The sequence below is a fragment of the Gallus gallus genome, chromosome 3, assembly GCF_016699485.2.
Source record: "Gallus gallus isolate bGalGal1 chromosome 3, bGalGal1.mat.broiler.GRCg7b, whole genome shotgun sequence".
In the NCBI taxonomy this organism is placed as follows: domain Eukaryota; kingdom Metazoa; phylum Chordata; class Aves; order Galliformes; family Phasianidae; genus Gallus; species Gallus gallus.
The window spans coordinates 101,842,137-101,859,428 of NC_052534.1; the positions used below are offsets into that span (position 1 = coordinate 101,842,137).

General features: G+C 39.9%; 1 protein-coding gene across 6 annotated transcripts in view; it reads right to left on the bottom strand.

Annotated features, from left to right (window-relative positions):
• The window catches only part of LDAH (lipid droplet associated hydrolase), a 108,428-nt gene that overhangs the window by 77,799 nt on the left and 13,337 nt on the right, over positions 1–17,292 (bottom strand). For all 6 annotated transcript variants that reach the window (NM_001031093.2, XM_015284972.4, XM_046938952.1 and 3 more), the window contains one exon: positions 1,721–1,855. In NM_001031093.2, coding sequence (NP_001026264.2) covers positions 1,721–1,855 — 135 coding nt within the window. The remainder of the gene's footprint in view (positions 1–1,720; positions 1,856–17,292) is intronic.

The window sequence follows — 17,292 nt, forward strand, 5'->3', positions numbered from 1 at the left end:
GATCCTAGAAGGCAGTGAAGACCTACAGAGAACACAATTATTTGTCCCAAACCACGTGCTTCTGCTGGTCCTTGGGGTTCTGTGATTTTTGTTTTGGTATAACACCAAATGTAAATCAACACCTTGGAGAACCAGAAGATGAGTAATGGGTACATGATCCTCCATTCTTTTTGATCAGCCAACTTGCAATTTGCAAAGATACTGAATTCTTGGTTTGGTCATTTTTACTAAACCTTTGCAGCCATTGAAAACTGTTTTCAGCAATACATAAATAAAAGAAAGGGAATCAGATTCTAAGAATTACAAGTTGCATTTCATTTCTTCTGTGTCGTAAGGACGAGGAAAACTACCCCAAATCTGTCTGCTTTGTAAATGAATCACAAACTAGAAGAACTTAAAGCTGCTTTGTGCTTTCCTTTGATTTTTTAATCGAACGAACCATATTCCTTTTGTTACATTCAAAACTACTGCAAAGCTCAGCTTATTAACCTGACTTCCAAAGAAAATGGTTTGGTTTCAACCGAGAAATCAGCTCCTGCTTTAGCACTGTATGCTCTCCTTCCCCCAGAATTGCACCCCTCACAGCAGCACAGGGTCAGCCACAGTAACTGTGGGACATCTATAACTCTACACTGGCCCCATCTATAAACCTCTCCACTTCAGCTAGCTCTGCCTCCTCAAGCCACCAAATACATCTCTCAGCACAAAGAGCTGTTTAAGCTAAATGCAGACACGCAGACATGATCTGAGGGCAGATTATCAGACCTGCAAACATCATCTTATACAGTCTGAGATCCATTCAGTTGTCAGACTTTTATCTGCATCTCATGGTTAAGAATGCACCAGAAATTATAAATGTAGAAATCTCTCACCTACCCAAATAGAGCTAGCACTGGGTAGTTTGATACTTGAACACAACTGACATGAATTCTACCAAAGAAACATAGGTTTCACATTTCAGTTTCAAACCTGAGATTAAATAAACCAGTAAAAAAAGTCCAAAAGTTCAGGTGGAACTGTTAGCGAGGGAATTATTTCCTCTTCAAAAGCTTCAGGTTGCTTCTCATTGCTGAACCTCTTGCTCCTAAGGAATCATACTGATTTACTCTAGCATCACTGCAGCTTAACCAAGTCCGGAGGCCTCCTGACATGAAACAGCTTACAGGACAGGTTTTGCTATTGGCTCCCTCCATCTTACAATGCTGTACGTTAACAATACGCACTTACAGTTGGCTATCATATCTTTCTGGTCATTGGCATATCAGGAGACTTTTCACAAGCAATCAAGCAAGTCCTCCCCAGCCTCAGAAACCTGTACTTGCTTCCTGGAAATTCACTACTTCAGTAAAAGTAGTTTTAAACTCAGAGATAATTAAGTCTGTCTTCAAATATTTGGTCTTTGAATAGGAGATTACATTAAAGATTAATTTTCTAATCTTCTCAATGTAAATATGTTCGAGATCTTCTCAAGAACTTGTATCTTAAGTCTGCAAACAGCAAACTCTGCTATGCTCTTTACAGCTTTTATTTGACTGACAAATCTAATTCACCTAAAAATACTTTTTTCCTTAGTAACTTCTCTTTTCATAAGACTGTTTTGAGGAAATAAAAAACTCAATATCTTTGGCACAATTTATGCAGAGAAAAAAAAAAAAGAGAGAGAGAGAGAGAAAAAGAGGAGTGTGACAAACATCAGTGTGTACAATTTACAGTATAGTACCTTCTATCATCTCCATACCACTAGGAGGCTTACAGTGTCCAGCATGGCTCACAACCCAGACAGGATACTGCTGATTTAGTCCACAATATAACGCCTTTATAAAGGTCCTGTAATAACCTGCCAGCCCAGGGTTACCTGCCAAAAGAAACATACCAGCACAGTCAATATTAACCTTTCAACAGCAAGCAATGTACTTCAAAGCAAACTAAATGGCATCATATATGAACTTGTTAATTTAATTTCTCCAATACATTTCCAATTTCTGTTCTCCCAGTACTAGGGATTATGCTATTGAACTCTTCTAATTCCACTACCATGGCACAAATGAGAAGCATGTTATAGAAAATGCTGAAGGTCAAAATGTAATGCAGAAGCTAAAATTGAAGCTCGACAAAAGAGAAAATCTCCTCTTCTATTAAAGCTTAAACAGCTTGCTCATGTATCTTGTCAAGTTACGCACATATGAAAATTGGGCAGATATAAAGAAATTTCCATCCACACATATATAAAAATGCATATTTTCTCCCTATTAATTTATTACTCCTGCAGGGTAGTCCCACTGGTTTGTTGTTATTATTTATATACCAAGGAAACCCACCATCATAGACAGGACTGCTCAGTTGCACGTCCTTCACTTGTATACAAACAACACTTAGTTTGGATATCATCAACAGCAAGAGGAAGCACGAGCAGTATTGTGTAAAAAGGCATTCAATTTTTAAGACAAAGGCATCGCAAAATAACACAGATGTATTACTGCAAGACTACGAAGGAAAAAAAAAGACAAACATTAAAATTGTGTAAAATCCTTTGTGAAAGTCTGATGGCAATAACAGAGACTGGCCCAGCGTAAGTAGTGACTGGGAAAGAGAAAGAGTCAGAGCTGTTGTCATACTAGTACATGTAGAAATGGCATACAGAAGTAACACTGGGTTTATTCCACTTCTTCCCTTCAAATAGTGGGCATTTGGCTTTGTCTATTGCTCTTCAGAACGCACAAAGTAAGTTCACTGCTCTCCAAAGAGGCATTCCCTCAATGAGGGTTTCCAGAGTAGCATTTTCTGACTACAGAGCAGCAGTTCAGCAGGTTCCCAGAGCCCACCAGAACAGACGTGCTCAGAAGTTCACTCCAGCACTGAGACATGGGCAGAATATCAAAGTCTCTCGCTGTGGGTCATGTATTACACAGCTTCATCCCTCACTTACATGTAATAGACTCATCTCAGATGCTCAAAAGTTTTTTGTTTTTGTTTTTTTACCTTAGAAAAATACCCAATCTTAAAACAGGATTATTTTTACTGAAGTACACGGATTTAGAAGGGGAAAAAAAAAAAGTATCAGTTATTTTGTGCTTCTAAGTATCCCTTTGTAAGCTTCAAATAAAAGGAGAATTAAACAACAAAAAAAGTGGTACATACAAACCTAGGAATGCACACCCAAATTTTTGTAAGCTGGCTTCCAAAACAGCAACAACCTAAAATTCCCATGGGATACACAGACAAGGCCATGCTTTTCAATCCTTCCTACACCCCTAATTTTATTAACCTGCTCAACATTAACCTCATTTTCTTTTCTCATTTTTATATCTTAAAATTATATTAATTATGGGGCTTCAGAGACAATAAAATCAATAGTATACATCATTTGTGAAGCTCTTTGAAGAACAGAGGAAGCCTGTTGTTCAGCAAGGCTGATGATGAAGGTAGCAGCCATCCAAAATAAAGTGCAGCACTACAAGTGTATCTCAGTTCTGGAATATAATCACAGCAATCTTAAAACCAGCCCTTCTTCCTTAGGTTTTTCTGAGCATCAGTTTAAACCATTCTGTCCTTTTATAATGCAGAACAAAGAAAGATGGGAAAAAAGCAACAGCTGTCTTTCAAATTGCAGTGCCCTTTCCCATCCTCAGGCAGGTGAACACAAAATGGAAGGATTCTCATCATTGAGTCATCAGCTGAAGAAGAAAGAATTAAGTGGTGTAGTTGAGGTTCAGGTTGGATATTAAGAACATTTCTACTCTGAAAGCATAGTGATGCAGTGGCACAGGCGGCCTAGGAAGGTGGGGGAGTCACCATCCATGGAGGTGCTCAGGAACTATGGAGATGTGGCACTGAGGGACGTGGTTGGTGGGCATGGTGGGGATGGGTTGATGGTTGGACAAGGTGATCTTAGAGGTCTTTTCCAACCTTAAGGATTCTACGGTTCTATTCCATGACAAACCATAGAGTGAAGCCTTGGATCAAATATGACACAGAGCTCATAGAGCTCTCTCGAAGCTCAGTGATTCTTCTTTGGAGAAAGTGAGATTTTTATCCCATGATAAATAGAAGGTGCATGTCAGACAGGTAAAAGAAGATCCATGAATGTGAAGGAAATCCCCTTCACCCACTCTCCATACACATCTGCTCATGGTAAAAGACATTCTTGGGGTCAGCTGCTAGATTTGCTATTGATGAAAATGTCTTGAAGAGATATGAATGAGAACCAAATTCATCACACAGGCACAGAGGTAATTCAGTACTTACTCATGCATTTTAAGGATTTCCCAGTACATCAAAACAAACCTATGTTCTTGCACTCAGCCCCCAAGTGTCAAAAAATGGAAACTGTAAGCAAATGCAATGTTAACCTTTATGATTCGAAGGTTACTCCAATTATTTGAATACCACATTAATTGCCAGACACCTTAGCACCAATGACTGCTTCTGTGCTTTACACATTGTTGAGAATTCTGAATTCTTCCTCAATATTAAAATATTAATGTAAAATGTAAACTTAAGTAATAAGTTAATTAATTACCATTACTAGCATATTGGACAACAACACGCAAAAACAATCCCCAGACTTGCTAAGGAACATGCAATGAATTTCACAACTGTGAAATACTTCAGGTTATAAAGATATACACCAAATCATATGGGAAAAGCCTTCTATCCTGCAAGGGACAGCTCAGAAATGTGCAGAGTTCACGTAAATGAAACAGAGACTGAAAGAAAAAATGAAAGTTATTCTTAGCAGCCCTGGAAGGGATATCTAAACTGAAAAGTATTTCATCAGCCTACAGAAAATGCTGCAGAAGGTGGGGAGCAAAGGAAATTTCTGTGCAGTTAAATCACTCCAAAGCACTCAGGGATTTCTTGCACCTTGTTCTGAGCTGAGCTTTTGGGCACTGCGCTGTCCTGCAGGATGTCCCTTGGTGCGTTCAGCTGTCTCCAAAACCAGACCATCTGCAACAGCAGTAGCTGGCACTGGGCTGCAGAGCTCCATGCACTTCTCAAGCAGTTGTCTTCTGTTTCCTTTGGGACCCCAGCAGGACCATAAAGAATAGAAGCAGCTACATGAATAGAAGAAGGGAAATACACAGCCAACAGCGGGCTTACAGAGAACTTTGAGGAACTGGAAAACATGCCAGTAATTACCATGAGTTTAATTTTAGAAATAATCCACAGTTTCAGAATTAAGTATGTATACCACAGCATAATCTCTTGCAACAAAAGCGACTGCAGGCTTTTTTTGTTTGTTTGTTTGTTTTTAAATGAGCAGCCATAAATCACATTTGAAATCCAGGGGCGCACAGCAGGACCACACAAAAGTCATTTTCGTGGCAGTGGTTCCAAGTGCCTCCTTGCAGAGCTGCCAAAGCTCCCAGCTCCGGCCAGAAGGATTGACATGACAAGTTCCTCACTCAAGGAAACTTAATCCGTTTTTGGCAAGTGACCAGGCACCATGGAAGAAGATGCAACTCCCCTATGTTAATGAATGGAAAGCAGCCCATGCAGATGTCAGGAGGATTTAAATGGAGCATGTAAAAAAAAATAAAATACAATGATGTTCTCACACTTGGGAAAAAACTGCAGAAACTGACACTGCAGCTGACAGTCAGGCCTTAAAAGGAAACACACATTTCTATGCCATGCAGGGTCAAGGAGTTTCAACTAAACCTGTCAATAACTACTGAAGGATCATCACAACCTCCCACCAATTAAACCTCCACCTGCTTGCAGATCCAGGGGCCTGAGATTCTTAGCCCTGCGTTCTGCTTAGAGACTATGCACTAGGGGAGCAACATCAGCCAAGGAGCAAACAATCACAAGGATGCGTTTCTGCAGAAACACATGTGAAAGCTCCATTTGATCCTCTAACTGTGGAATCATGAATTTGGCTGGGAAGCACCTTAATATACTGGTGAGAGGTGCGAAAACAGGGAGTCTCCGAAGGATTCAGCCAGGTGCCAGTAACTTCTTATTATGGAGGTTTTTCAGGAATATTTCATATTTTCTCTCTATAAATATAGGTGAAAATATATAAGATTTTAGTCTGATACAGTTATAAAGCTTACATATGATTTTTTATAATACACATTCTTTATATGCACTTCACAGAGCAAATACATTTGCCTGCTATTCTCAAACACTGTTCCACCTTCAAGGCAAACATGGGTTCATGTACTTCTGAAGAGATCCTATGGACATCCGGATAAAACCTGAACTAAACAAACAACATTGCTTTTGCCTAAGTGAGAATAGTGCCTTGAGTCTGCAAATAAGAATTCCCAGCTAGAAGCTGCGATGGGAAAGCACATGCCTGTTTCTTCAAATGAATGACTGACAGCATTTATCCAGACAGATAAGACATCAAGTCTGGAATGGAATGGAAGCCCAGTGAACTTTATCTGTGATAAGGTGATAATTGCAGTGGTATAACACAGCTATGAAGTCCACAGACTTACTTAAATATTTACCTTTAATATCTCGATCAGGTAAGACACATGCAGAAATATCAATATACAGAAGAATGATTCCTTTCACACACCTGTGAAACTCTCTTCTTGAAAGAGAGTTAAGATTGATATATAAAATTGAAAAAAATGGAGCTCACAATGGAATTTTAAAAGCAAGAACCAGGATTTCCTTCAGTGCACAATTAACTACATTTTGCATGCAGATTAGAAATTAACCTATTTAATTAGTTCTCCTGGTACACACCTGCACACACACAGCCACTTGTGCATTTAAGCAGATGAAGACATTTTACTACTTCAGACATGTAGAGGTGGTTGACCCCATCTGTACTGCAACCCCTCCTGCAGGCTTTACCTTGGGTCTCAAATTCCCAGTGGGATTTGTTCAGTTGAGTTCAGTGACTGAAGCAGACTTGGACCAACAGAAAACTATCTTCTTCCAAAGGAAACAAAGGAGAACAAAGGATGTAGCAGAAGAGGAACATGAGACTTGGTGTCACATGGGTTCACAATAATGTCAATGAAACATCGGAATAACAACGCAACACTGATGAGACAAATTCAGCAGGAAAAAGACAAAGACAAAATTAAACAATTCAAAAACAAGATCACCACAAATTGTTTTGTTTGGATAAATAGCTCCACAGATTCTATCAATTTTGAGAAATGTACAAGAAGGAAGCAAACAAATTCAGAAGGCAGCAGAATTATATTTTCAAATCTGTATCAGATATTGGTCTATGCTGTACTGTTGCTCAGGGTACAAAAAAGTTTAGGTTTGCGGGCTTCAAGGACTTTATTTTTTGTTAAGATAGATTCTATAAACAGATATCTATCTTAAGATAGATTCTATAAACAAGTGAAAATTGGCTATGGCAGCATGAAGACAGTTAATATGGGACAAAAGTCTGGAATCGTGTTGCTGTAGTTTCTGTGGAAAGAAAAGATTTCCTTTTGTGGTTCAGGGATGTCAAGAGAATGCAACATTTGAGACAACAGTCTAAGGTTATTTTTGTTTGTTATCAGACTCCTGAAGCAGAGAAAGGCAAAGCAACAACCTACTCTGCATGCGATAAATCAAGAAGAAAACCTAAGAGTGAGACCATGCAGTTAAGGATGTTTGTACTGGCTCTGAGTAGACGTTCCGTGAAGACTTCAACTGAAATACTTTCAACACCTTCCTTCTCTGTCAGCACAAGTCACCGTGTACAAGCACAGATTTTAGCCATTTCTGACCTACTGTGAAGAGCTTCTGTTTCATAAGACTAATAGCAGATACAAATGATCTAAAACTTGAAGGTGGAAAGGCTTTACATAACTACGTATTACTACGTATCTATTTATTCTTAAGATCCGTCAAGAATAACCAAGAGTTGCTTTCAAAGATGGACAGCAGGACAATAATCAAAATCCTTCATCACACTCTTAACAGGAAAACAACAGACAGCAATAGCAATGATTTACTGAAATGGTGGTTTTATTGTCCTTATAATCTAGCTACTGAACGTCATGGGGGACATTATTTTGAGTAATGCTGCAGCAATCAATAGAACCTACCATGCATTATCTGCAGTTTGAAAGGAAAAAACTATTTTTTCTGATTTCCAAAGAGATCACCAAATCAAAATATATAGCATCAGCGGAAATCAAATCAGCTCAGGCACTTCTAGCAGGAGCTACTAGGAAGGAGACATACATTACACACATTTTATATGTATTATTAGCACACGATTCACATAGAAAAATTGGATTTACATCATAGGTAGTCTTTCAGCAGGTAGTTTTTTCTTCCTTTCTGCCTCAGACATCACATGAAGAGAAACAGATTCTTCTTTAAATGGTCAAATCAAGCAGAATACCATAGAACACAATATTTCCATAACTCAGGCCAAGTTGAGCTTCTGCACATTGCAGGGGCGTGATTACTTCCTCTCCTGATTATGCTTTGCGGCCAGGGAGGCAGGAAGAACCACGCTGAAAACGCCTCATTAATAGGGAGAGGACATGGAGAGAAGACTACAGATTGAGAAATTTCAGTCAGTCACTTCAGTAAGTCACATCTGCCACCCAGACTTAGTGGACGGAATTACTGTTAAGCACAGTTGGATCTTCAACCATCCTGTCATTACTCTGCCTCCTCAAACTTAACAAGCCTAAATGTGCCAAACCCCTGTCAGAGGTACTTGTGGAGCACTGGGAAATTCAACAAAAGTGGCATATTTTGAGCCTAGATCTGACATACAGACTCCTCTTCGCATGAGGAAGTTTTTATTTTTAATGATTTTTTTTTTTTTTTACTTTTCTAAAGACAATGGAAGCTGGTGGGCTGACCCAGTAAACAAAGAACAACTGTCAGCATATTTTAAAATATTACTCACAAACAAGTACTCCATAAGCAGCCAAGTAATGGAGCGTAGCATCTGAAGAATTGAATATTCTAATATCTAATACGGGTCAGAAGACTTCTTTCCTTCGGGGAGCACTCTACTGGTCTCTACATCTTCCATCCAAATTATTATCTCTTGTGTGTCTTTGAGGTCCCTATCACGCATAAAGATTTGGGGAAAGTCAGCTGATACGTTCAAAGTTGTACATACAAATGACTTCTATCCCTAAGGAGTAATTTTCACAAAAAGTCTATTTAGCATAGTGAAATATGGAGAGCCTCAAAGAAATCTGATCTCAATCCAGACAGTACATCTCATTGACAAATCTGCAAGAACTTGACCCAGAAAGATTTCATTAATCCCAGTCAGAGAACAGAAATAACAGACTGTTGTGGTTTAACCCAGCAGGCAGCTTAGCACCATGCAGCCATTGACTCATTCACCAATGGGGTGGGGGAGAGAAAGGGAAAAAGGATAGAACTCATGGGTTGAGATAAAGGCAGCCTAATAGGACAGAAAAGGAAGGCAAAATGACAATCATCACTGTAAAAGAATATACAAAGCAGGCAATGCGCAGTGCAATTGCTGACCACTTGCTCACCAATGCCCAAACAGCCCTTGAGCAGTTGGTTCCCTCCAGTCAACTCCTCAAGTTAATTACAGGGTCCCCCCTGGTGATGTTCAACATGACACCATACGGCATAGAACACTGTTTTGGCTAGTTTCAGTAAGCTGGCCTGGTCTTGTCCCTCCAGCTCCTTGTGCACACTCATCTCTCTTCAGCCTCTCATGCTGACCTGCCGGAGAGATGCCCTCGGGTTTGTAGAGCCATCGCTCAGCAACAACTAAATCATCAATGTATTATCAACATTATTCTCATCCTAAATCCAAAACACAGTACCTTACCAGACACTAGGAAGAAAACTGACTAACCCAGCCAAAACCAGAATGCAGACAAAACGTACGCATGAAAGTTAAACTGCTACTAACCACTAAGAACTCCACCATTTATATAAAGTTAGCAGCGCATTACATTCAGAAGCACTGAATCGTAGGGGCTGGAAGAGACCTCTGGAGATCACTGAGTCCAACTCCCCCTTCCAAAGCAGGGTGCCTACAGCAGGTCCATAGGAAAGCATCCAGACAAGTTTTGAGTGTCTCCAGAAAAATGAGATTCCACAAACATTCTGGGCAGCCTTCTCCAGCGCTCTGTCACCCTCACAGTAAAGATGCTTTTCCTCACGTCTGTATGGAACTTTCTATGTTCCAGTTTGCACTTTATGATTAGAAGACCTGCAGTCAAGGGGAAAAGCACGTTAACTTGTCCCATGTAAACTCTCCTATCTAGATTGTTACATTACACAGACTTTGAACTCTAGAGCGCAATCTGTTGTCATTGATTGCTTTTGTACTATGTATACCAGCTACTGAGAGTGAGGAACTCCTTCACCTCTGCCAATTCTTTATTCAGGCAAAAGAAAGAAATTCAAACTAAAGTAACATACAAATTCTCCATGTCAAAAAACCGAAAACTCAGGGTCAAATATAAAGAGCTGGCAGCTTCATTTGGAGCTGAAGAATAAACAAAAGCAGAAGCCGCAAGGAAGGGGCACTGCATTCCCAGCGAATCACTACCACCTGGTGTGACCAGTGGGGTACCAGCTCCTTCCAAAAAAGCCTCAGGATGGAGCGTGTGAAACCACAGGCGCTGTGTGTGCTGGGGACTGACACCATAATTTAACATCAGAAAGTTCTGCAACACATTCAACTGAAGGAACTCCCTCCCACCTTCTTCCTGCCATTCCCACCCCCCTACCACAGCTCGCCAGCCTGACTTACACTGGCAGAGCCCTGTGGGGCCACACTGTGAACCCAAACAGGGAATTGTTCCAGCTCCAAAAAAGACCCTAGAAGTAACTGTATGTATTTATTTAATTCACAGCATGACCTCTCAAGCTATTGTTTTGGCATAACCAAGGGGTGGAGTGGCACAGTGTGGTGGGAACAGGAATACCTTATGCCACTATTGTTGACAAACATTTGGATTGTGCAATTATGGCCTTACAAACTATTTTAAGTGCTCCAAGCAGTAAGCTGTTGGATTTCCTGGTGGGTTTCAATATACACTCTATGGTTTTTAACTTCTGTACTGCTTCAGACTCAGGAACATCTGCTTTATGGTCCCAAGGCAAGAGCTCAATGGATACTCAGGCTTGCCCTCCAGCGCCCTGACAAAGTGCTCAAATCCAAATGGAAGTTCAGTTACATCCCAACTTCTAATGCAGAAAGGAAGCATAGGAACTCACCGGGAGGGCTTTGCTTACCTGACACTGATCATATAAGGTCATTACACAGACAGATGGGATACAGGAAAAGAGTTTTAGGAATACCAGCTGGCTTTCCCAGAGCCAGTCTGAGGAGCCGCGCAGCAGTCAAGTAACGCACTCAGAGCACCATGTGGTTGCCTCGAGCCCTCTGCTATAGTCATTATAACAGCATAGAGTTCATCTTCACTCCACAGAAAGGGCAGTGAACTCACTGCAGTTCCCTCCTGGTTAACTCACTGTCAGAAACATCAGGCATGCTGTTCTACAGGGAACGCTCTGCTCAGGTACAGTAATCTTCAGGACAAAGTTTAATTTCACATACTGTCAATACCAGAGAACAGATCAATGCTGCTGCTCAGCTACTAAGTAAAAAAGCCTTACTTTCTTATGAAGATAAATAAATAAAGGCGGTATCTGTACATACAGTAAAGAAACTCTGCTCAGCCTTTTGGATATAAACATCTACCCTTGGGACAGAATTCTAGAAGCAAAATGAAGATATTTTGGGCTCCTGTTGATCAGCCATATGATTTATGTACAAGTGGGACACCATTCTGAGGTGCATTTCTATGTGCCGTGTCACAGCAGCCAAGACTAAACACAAGGTTCTGAAGTCGATCACCTTTATTTTTGTGCCCCCAAATACCGCTTTTCTTTCCATTTCATTCCTTCAGCTGAGATCTGTCAACAGCAGCACTGTTCTGCCTGGGAAGATGGGCACAGGTAAGAATGCATGCAACTCCTTGTATCTGAAACTAGCGGAGGTAAGTGAAGATTAAGGACAAAGCATAGTGTTAACAGGACGGAAAATATACATCCACACAGAAAACAGCAGGTGAAGATATATACTCAAGGAAAACAACCTGTTAGTCTCAGCTTGAGATAATAAAAACTAAGTTACCCTACAGGCAGAAATCACATGCAGCTATTTTCACTCCTGTTAGTACTGAAGTAACACTATGACTTTCATCTAAAATTTCTCACTGCATCTAGAAGTATTACTTAATTCAAACCATTAACATCCAAAATGAAATGATTCCTTTTTTTTTTTTTCTTACATAATAAGGAGTTGAAGTATTTAAGTGTGTTATTTTCTTTCACGTCCTTTGGGTATTTAGTGCTGAACAAACAGAAGATGATATATGTCCTAGCCCAAGGATTTCATGAAACAGAAGGAGTGGAGCTGCCCAGAGTTAAACCTTCTAAGAGAGGAAGCATTTGTTGTCTCACTCTACCCAGTTGTGCTTTTATTGTGAATTTATTTACTCACTGTTAGCTGATTATTACTGAACACTAACTTAGAGACTCTGGTGATAGATTAGATAAATTTTCCAAATGGGAACAAAGATTTGTTTGGTACACAATTTGTGAGGATAGCTGAAGCATCTATTGAAAAGCAGCCCAGTGGCAAGGCTGGAAACAAAAGCTCCAGCATTCCAGTCCTTACGTTCGCTGCTCTAACTGGGTCTCCTTTATTTCACTCTCCATAACACAAGTTAAAGGCATTTTTATGACCCTCAACAACCAACAGAACCAATTAATCACTGTCACATGAATGGTCTTATAAAACTATTTTTCTTGTGTGTGTGTGTGAGAGAGAGAGAGAGAGAGAGAGAGAGAGACACAAGCAGAGGAGAAACAGTGCCTACATACACATTCAGATGGTAGCATGAAGCCTGCTAGCATATGATACTGCTGACTATTACAGCAAAAAGCTTCCCCAAAAATGCTATATTTTTCCTGATCTTTAAAACAGCTCCCTCTTCTGGCACAGCTCCTCCAACAAAACCTCACGTCAGAGTTAAGGCACTTAGTATGCAATATCGCTGTGAAGGCAAGAAATGGGAAGCTTAAATTACAGTACTTGATTAGAATTAGTCACTCATGCAAGAAATTATCTATGATTATCATATGATTATGTCTGCTACCATTTACAATCCTAAAAAAAAATAACATAAATCAACTGAGATCCAAATCCAGAGTGGGACAAGAAGCCTGGATGACCAGCCCTTGAGCTGTATACACAGAACCACTGAGGTTGGCAGGGACCTCTTGAGACCACCTGGTTTATCCTCCCATTCACACACTGTTAGCTAAACCAGTTGCCCAGCAAAGTGCCCAGTTGGGTTTTGACCATCTCCACAGCATCTGAGCAACTACCTACCTCAGCAGGTAGAAACAGTCCTGACAGTGCCCATCCCCAGCTTCCAATCACACAAAAATTCCTAGGAAATAATGTTTCTTATCAAGGACATTCATGTTCCATCATCTTGATTAGCTGTGTAATATTAGGCTACTCCCCTTTAAGAACGAGGTCACACAGACCCGTACTGAATCTTAAAAAAATAAATAAAAAAGGAAACAAAAATCCAATCTCACTCTCATAGCCAGGTTATTAGTGCCAAAATCACAGAGGAAAAAGGTGAGGCTGTGTAGACATGTCTACTGTTGATGCCTTGGTAGTATTCAGTCCTAAATAAACACATTAATCTCACTGCTTAACGCAGATAGAACAGGTACTTGATGTTGTTCATAGAAGTATTGCTGGAGCTTCTTCAGCGACTGTGTACACAGCACTAGAACAGGTGTCAGAACCTAGAAGTGCCCTCAGCTAAGAGGTAAAGAGTCATCTTCTCTCTTCATCTGTCTTTTTTTTCATTACCAGCAGCATTCCCCTTTCCTCCAGCTGTATTTTCAAGACAAATAATGAACTCTATGGTGCCCTGGGGCATATTGACTGCTGACTTAAGAAGTATTTGCTGTCTGAGAGCATGGAAGAACTTTCCTAGAATGACAGAGTGATCTCTACTCCAAAGCCTGATTTCACTTCACTAACAGTTCAGTTCTCTCTTTGCACTGGTTTAATCACACAGTAAGTACCAACGTTCACATGCTGGATTCTGAATTACATTCTGCCCAAGGCTGCCAGAAGCTGTATAGCCTGCATCCTAATCAGCTAACACTGGGAGTCCTTACTACATCTCACACAGTTCTTGCTGGGAAATGGTTACAACACCAACAAGTCCATTTAAACCCATGGATTTTGTTTAATTTAAAGCATACCCTAAAATCCAGTTGAATTGGAGTAAACACATTCTACATGCTCTGCAGAGTCACAAAATAATCTTCATTGATAAGCAAAGCTGTGGTCTGGGCAGCAGCAGTAGCTCCTTCAGTAGACCTCTGAAAAACTATTCATTGCAGTGATTGCTCAGCAGAGGGAATGATTAACCACCCTACAAAAACTGTTTTAGTGGGAGCAAAAAAAAAAAACAACAAAAAACAACACCCAAACCAATCAACCAAAACAAGGAAAAGAAAAAACCCTCCAGAAAATACAAAGGAATTAAGTCTTAGGGCTATACAATCAGTTCTACTGCAAATCATTATTATTATACAGTAGTATTTAATAACCTTCTCTTAACAAATGTTGAAAGATGATTTTTAAACACTAAATGAAGAGAGGTGAAGACAAAGCCAGATAAAGTACTGAAAGCTTTTCAGAGTCCTTGCAGCACAGTCAAAAACAGAACTTCAAAGACTGTAAAAGGAAGCTTCACTTCAAGGCAGAACCCATTAGAGACTTGTCATAATCCACAAAGATTGTACTATTTTCACTACTGAAAAATACTTAAGTAGTCTTCAAGTGACAATGGTGATGGGGAAGTTCGTCACGCAGCTACTCCAAAGAGAAGATCAAAATCCAACCATCTGTTGTGCGGGAAAAACAAAAGCAACACTTGACTGGGAGGATTAGTTCAGAAGATTAAATCCATATACTGTAAAGTAAGCATCTGTTTAAAGCCTCTATTTAAAGCCTGTAAGGACTTAAACACCACGAAGTCACTGCTTGTGCTGGTAAAACAATGATGATCCAATAACCCAGCAGCAATGAGATTGCAAGCAAGTAGATCAAGAAACTAGGCAAGCAGAGAGAACAGCCTGCGTGTGTGCCAAATGAATTCTGAGGTTTTTGTATATTAATGAATGAAATTTATGTAGCATTCTTTACCAGAAAGAAAACAAATGTTATTTACATTATGCATTATCAACCATAAAGTAAGCTTTTTGAGTATAGGTCTGCAAATAAAGTTGCCTAGATTACAGCAATGGTCATAAACATGATGATGTCTGGAAAGAAGGTATTACAATGCACTCCAGCAATGAAATGCAAGAAGAACTTTGTGAAGACCGTTCTAACAGCACAGTGGTTTTAAAATGTGTACTGTATTTATTTACAAAGTTCAATGTTTCATAAATACACAGACACAAATAGACACTTAAAACAGTAAAAAAAATATTCCATTACACACCGTGGATCCTGGTTTCCAATGAACCCAAGCAACGTTAAATATTGCTGCAGTAGATTTTATACCTCACTGCTAATTTTACACTAAACAAACACTGCAAAAGGAAAAAACAGACCTTTATGACACAAGAGGAAAAAAAGTAATTCCTGTCTTTCCCCATAACGCCTACATTTCCAGAAAACCAGGGACCTGATCCTTCAACTGTATACATTTAATTTTACTCTCATGGGCAAATTTAATTATTTTAATAGGAAAAAAAATCATATTAAGAACAGTAAACAAGTACACATGTATTCTGGACTGAGGACAACAGAACAAGTTGGGCCTTTTGCACAGCAATTACTTTAATAAACACATTTTACCTACATGAGGAAAAAGGTTACAAGACAACAAAGTGTACATTAAACATTTCAACGTGTCATTCAGACAAGTATACGCAGAGCACCGCATATAAAAGCCTTCTGTTGTGGCATGAGACTGAACTCCACTGAACACTGTGCACTTTAACTGCTTCAAGCACAGTTAAATTCTATCCAAACTCAATGAGAAATCTTCCATTGATTTCAGAGTATGAAAACGTTGTGGAGTCGGCTCCCCTGAGTTTTTTCAAGTTAAGTCAGGGCAGAGTGGAATCCTCCACATCAGGGAGAAATCCAACTGATGAAAAGAAAAGAAGCACGTATGAGTTACTCAAGTGTGTTGTGATAAGATTCTGTCAGAGATTCTGCTCAACCACCGAACACCTGGCTGTATACGTTTTCCTTTCTGAGTGAGAGTTGCCCTCGGCTGGGTGTTTCTTTCACTGACCTGTATCAGTTGTCCCTTTTGTCCTTCATTATTTCATTCCATAAGGAATGTGAATTAGAGATACATGCCTTTCACGTATGAAAATTGCTGGACTCCTAAAGGGTTCATTTCATACTTCAAAAACCATGAGGATAATGCTATCTACTCCTAACTGTTTAGGTATATGAATATGCTGCCAGATGGCCCAAGTGTCCAGATCTCCCCTTGAACTGTGCTTTTTGTGTAGGCAGATAAACAACCTTGAAGGCCAAAAAACAAAGTATGTAACAAAACAGAAAAACCACCAAACATCTGATTTATGAGAAGCAAAATGGCACTACGCGATGCTAGCTCCTAGCCAGCCCCATGGCACTTGCAGCAGGGAATTTTGGGTGACTGGACTGACTGCCAAATTTGGGTGCCCAAAACGAAGATAACATCACTGTGGTTTTGCCCTCACTACAATGCTGAGGTAAAAGGGAGTTTTTGTTTGTTCTTCCAATGAGGAGCTGTGGCATTGCAACCATAAGTGTCTTGGCAATCATCTCACAATAATACACATGAGAGCAGAGTATAAACCAAGTCATTCAAGGCAAATGCCTTAAAATAGCCATTTCTCTTGACCCAGTTTCTGAATATCAACCAGTAATAGCATATTACTAGATGAACTGCACATTTATAGATGAGGTACATCAGATACATTACAGCTTCTTCCCTAAAGAATGCCAGTAAATAAAGCATTTGTTTTACAGGGCAGCAAAGACACAGAAGAATGGAGGGGAGGGGGGGGGGGGGGGGGGGGGGGGAAGAAAATCATTCTACTCAGAATCATTGAAAAATACTTAGTATTTACACCTTACTAGAGAATACACACAGGTAAAGAAGAGGGCAACATTGGTCCCATTGCTACTGTGCAACAACATAAGGTTTCCCTTAAAACTTTCCCATAATGTATCACTGCCAGTCCTATTTCACTTCTCTGATCAGGAAGAGGAATGCACAAACATAGAAGATGGAGTCT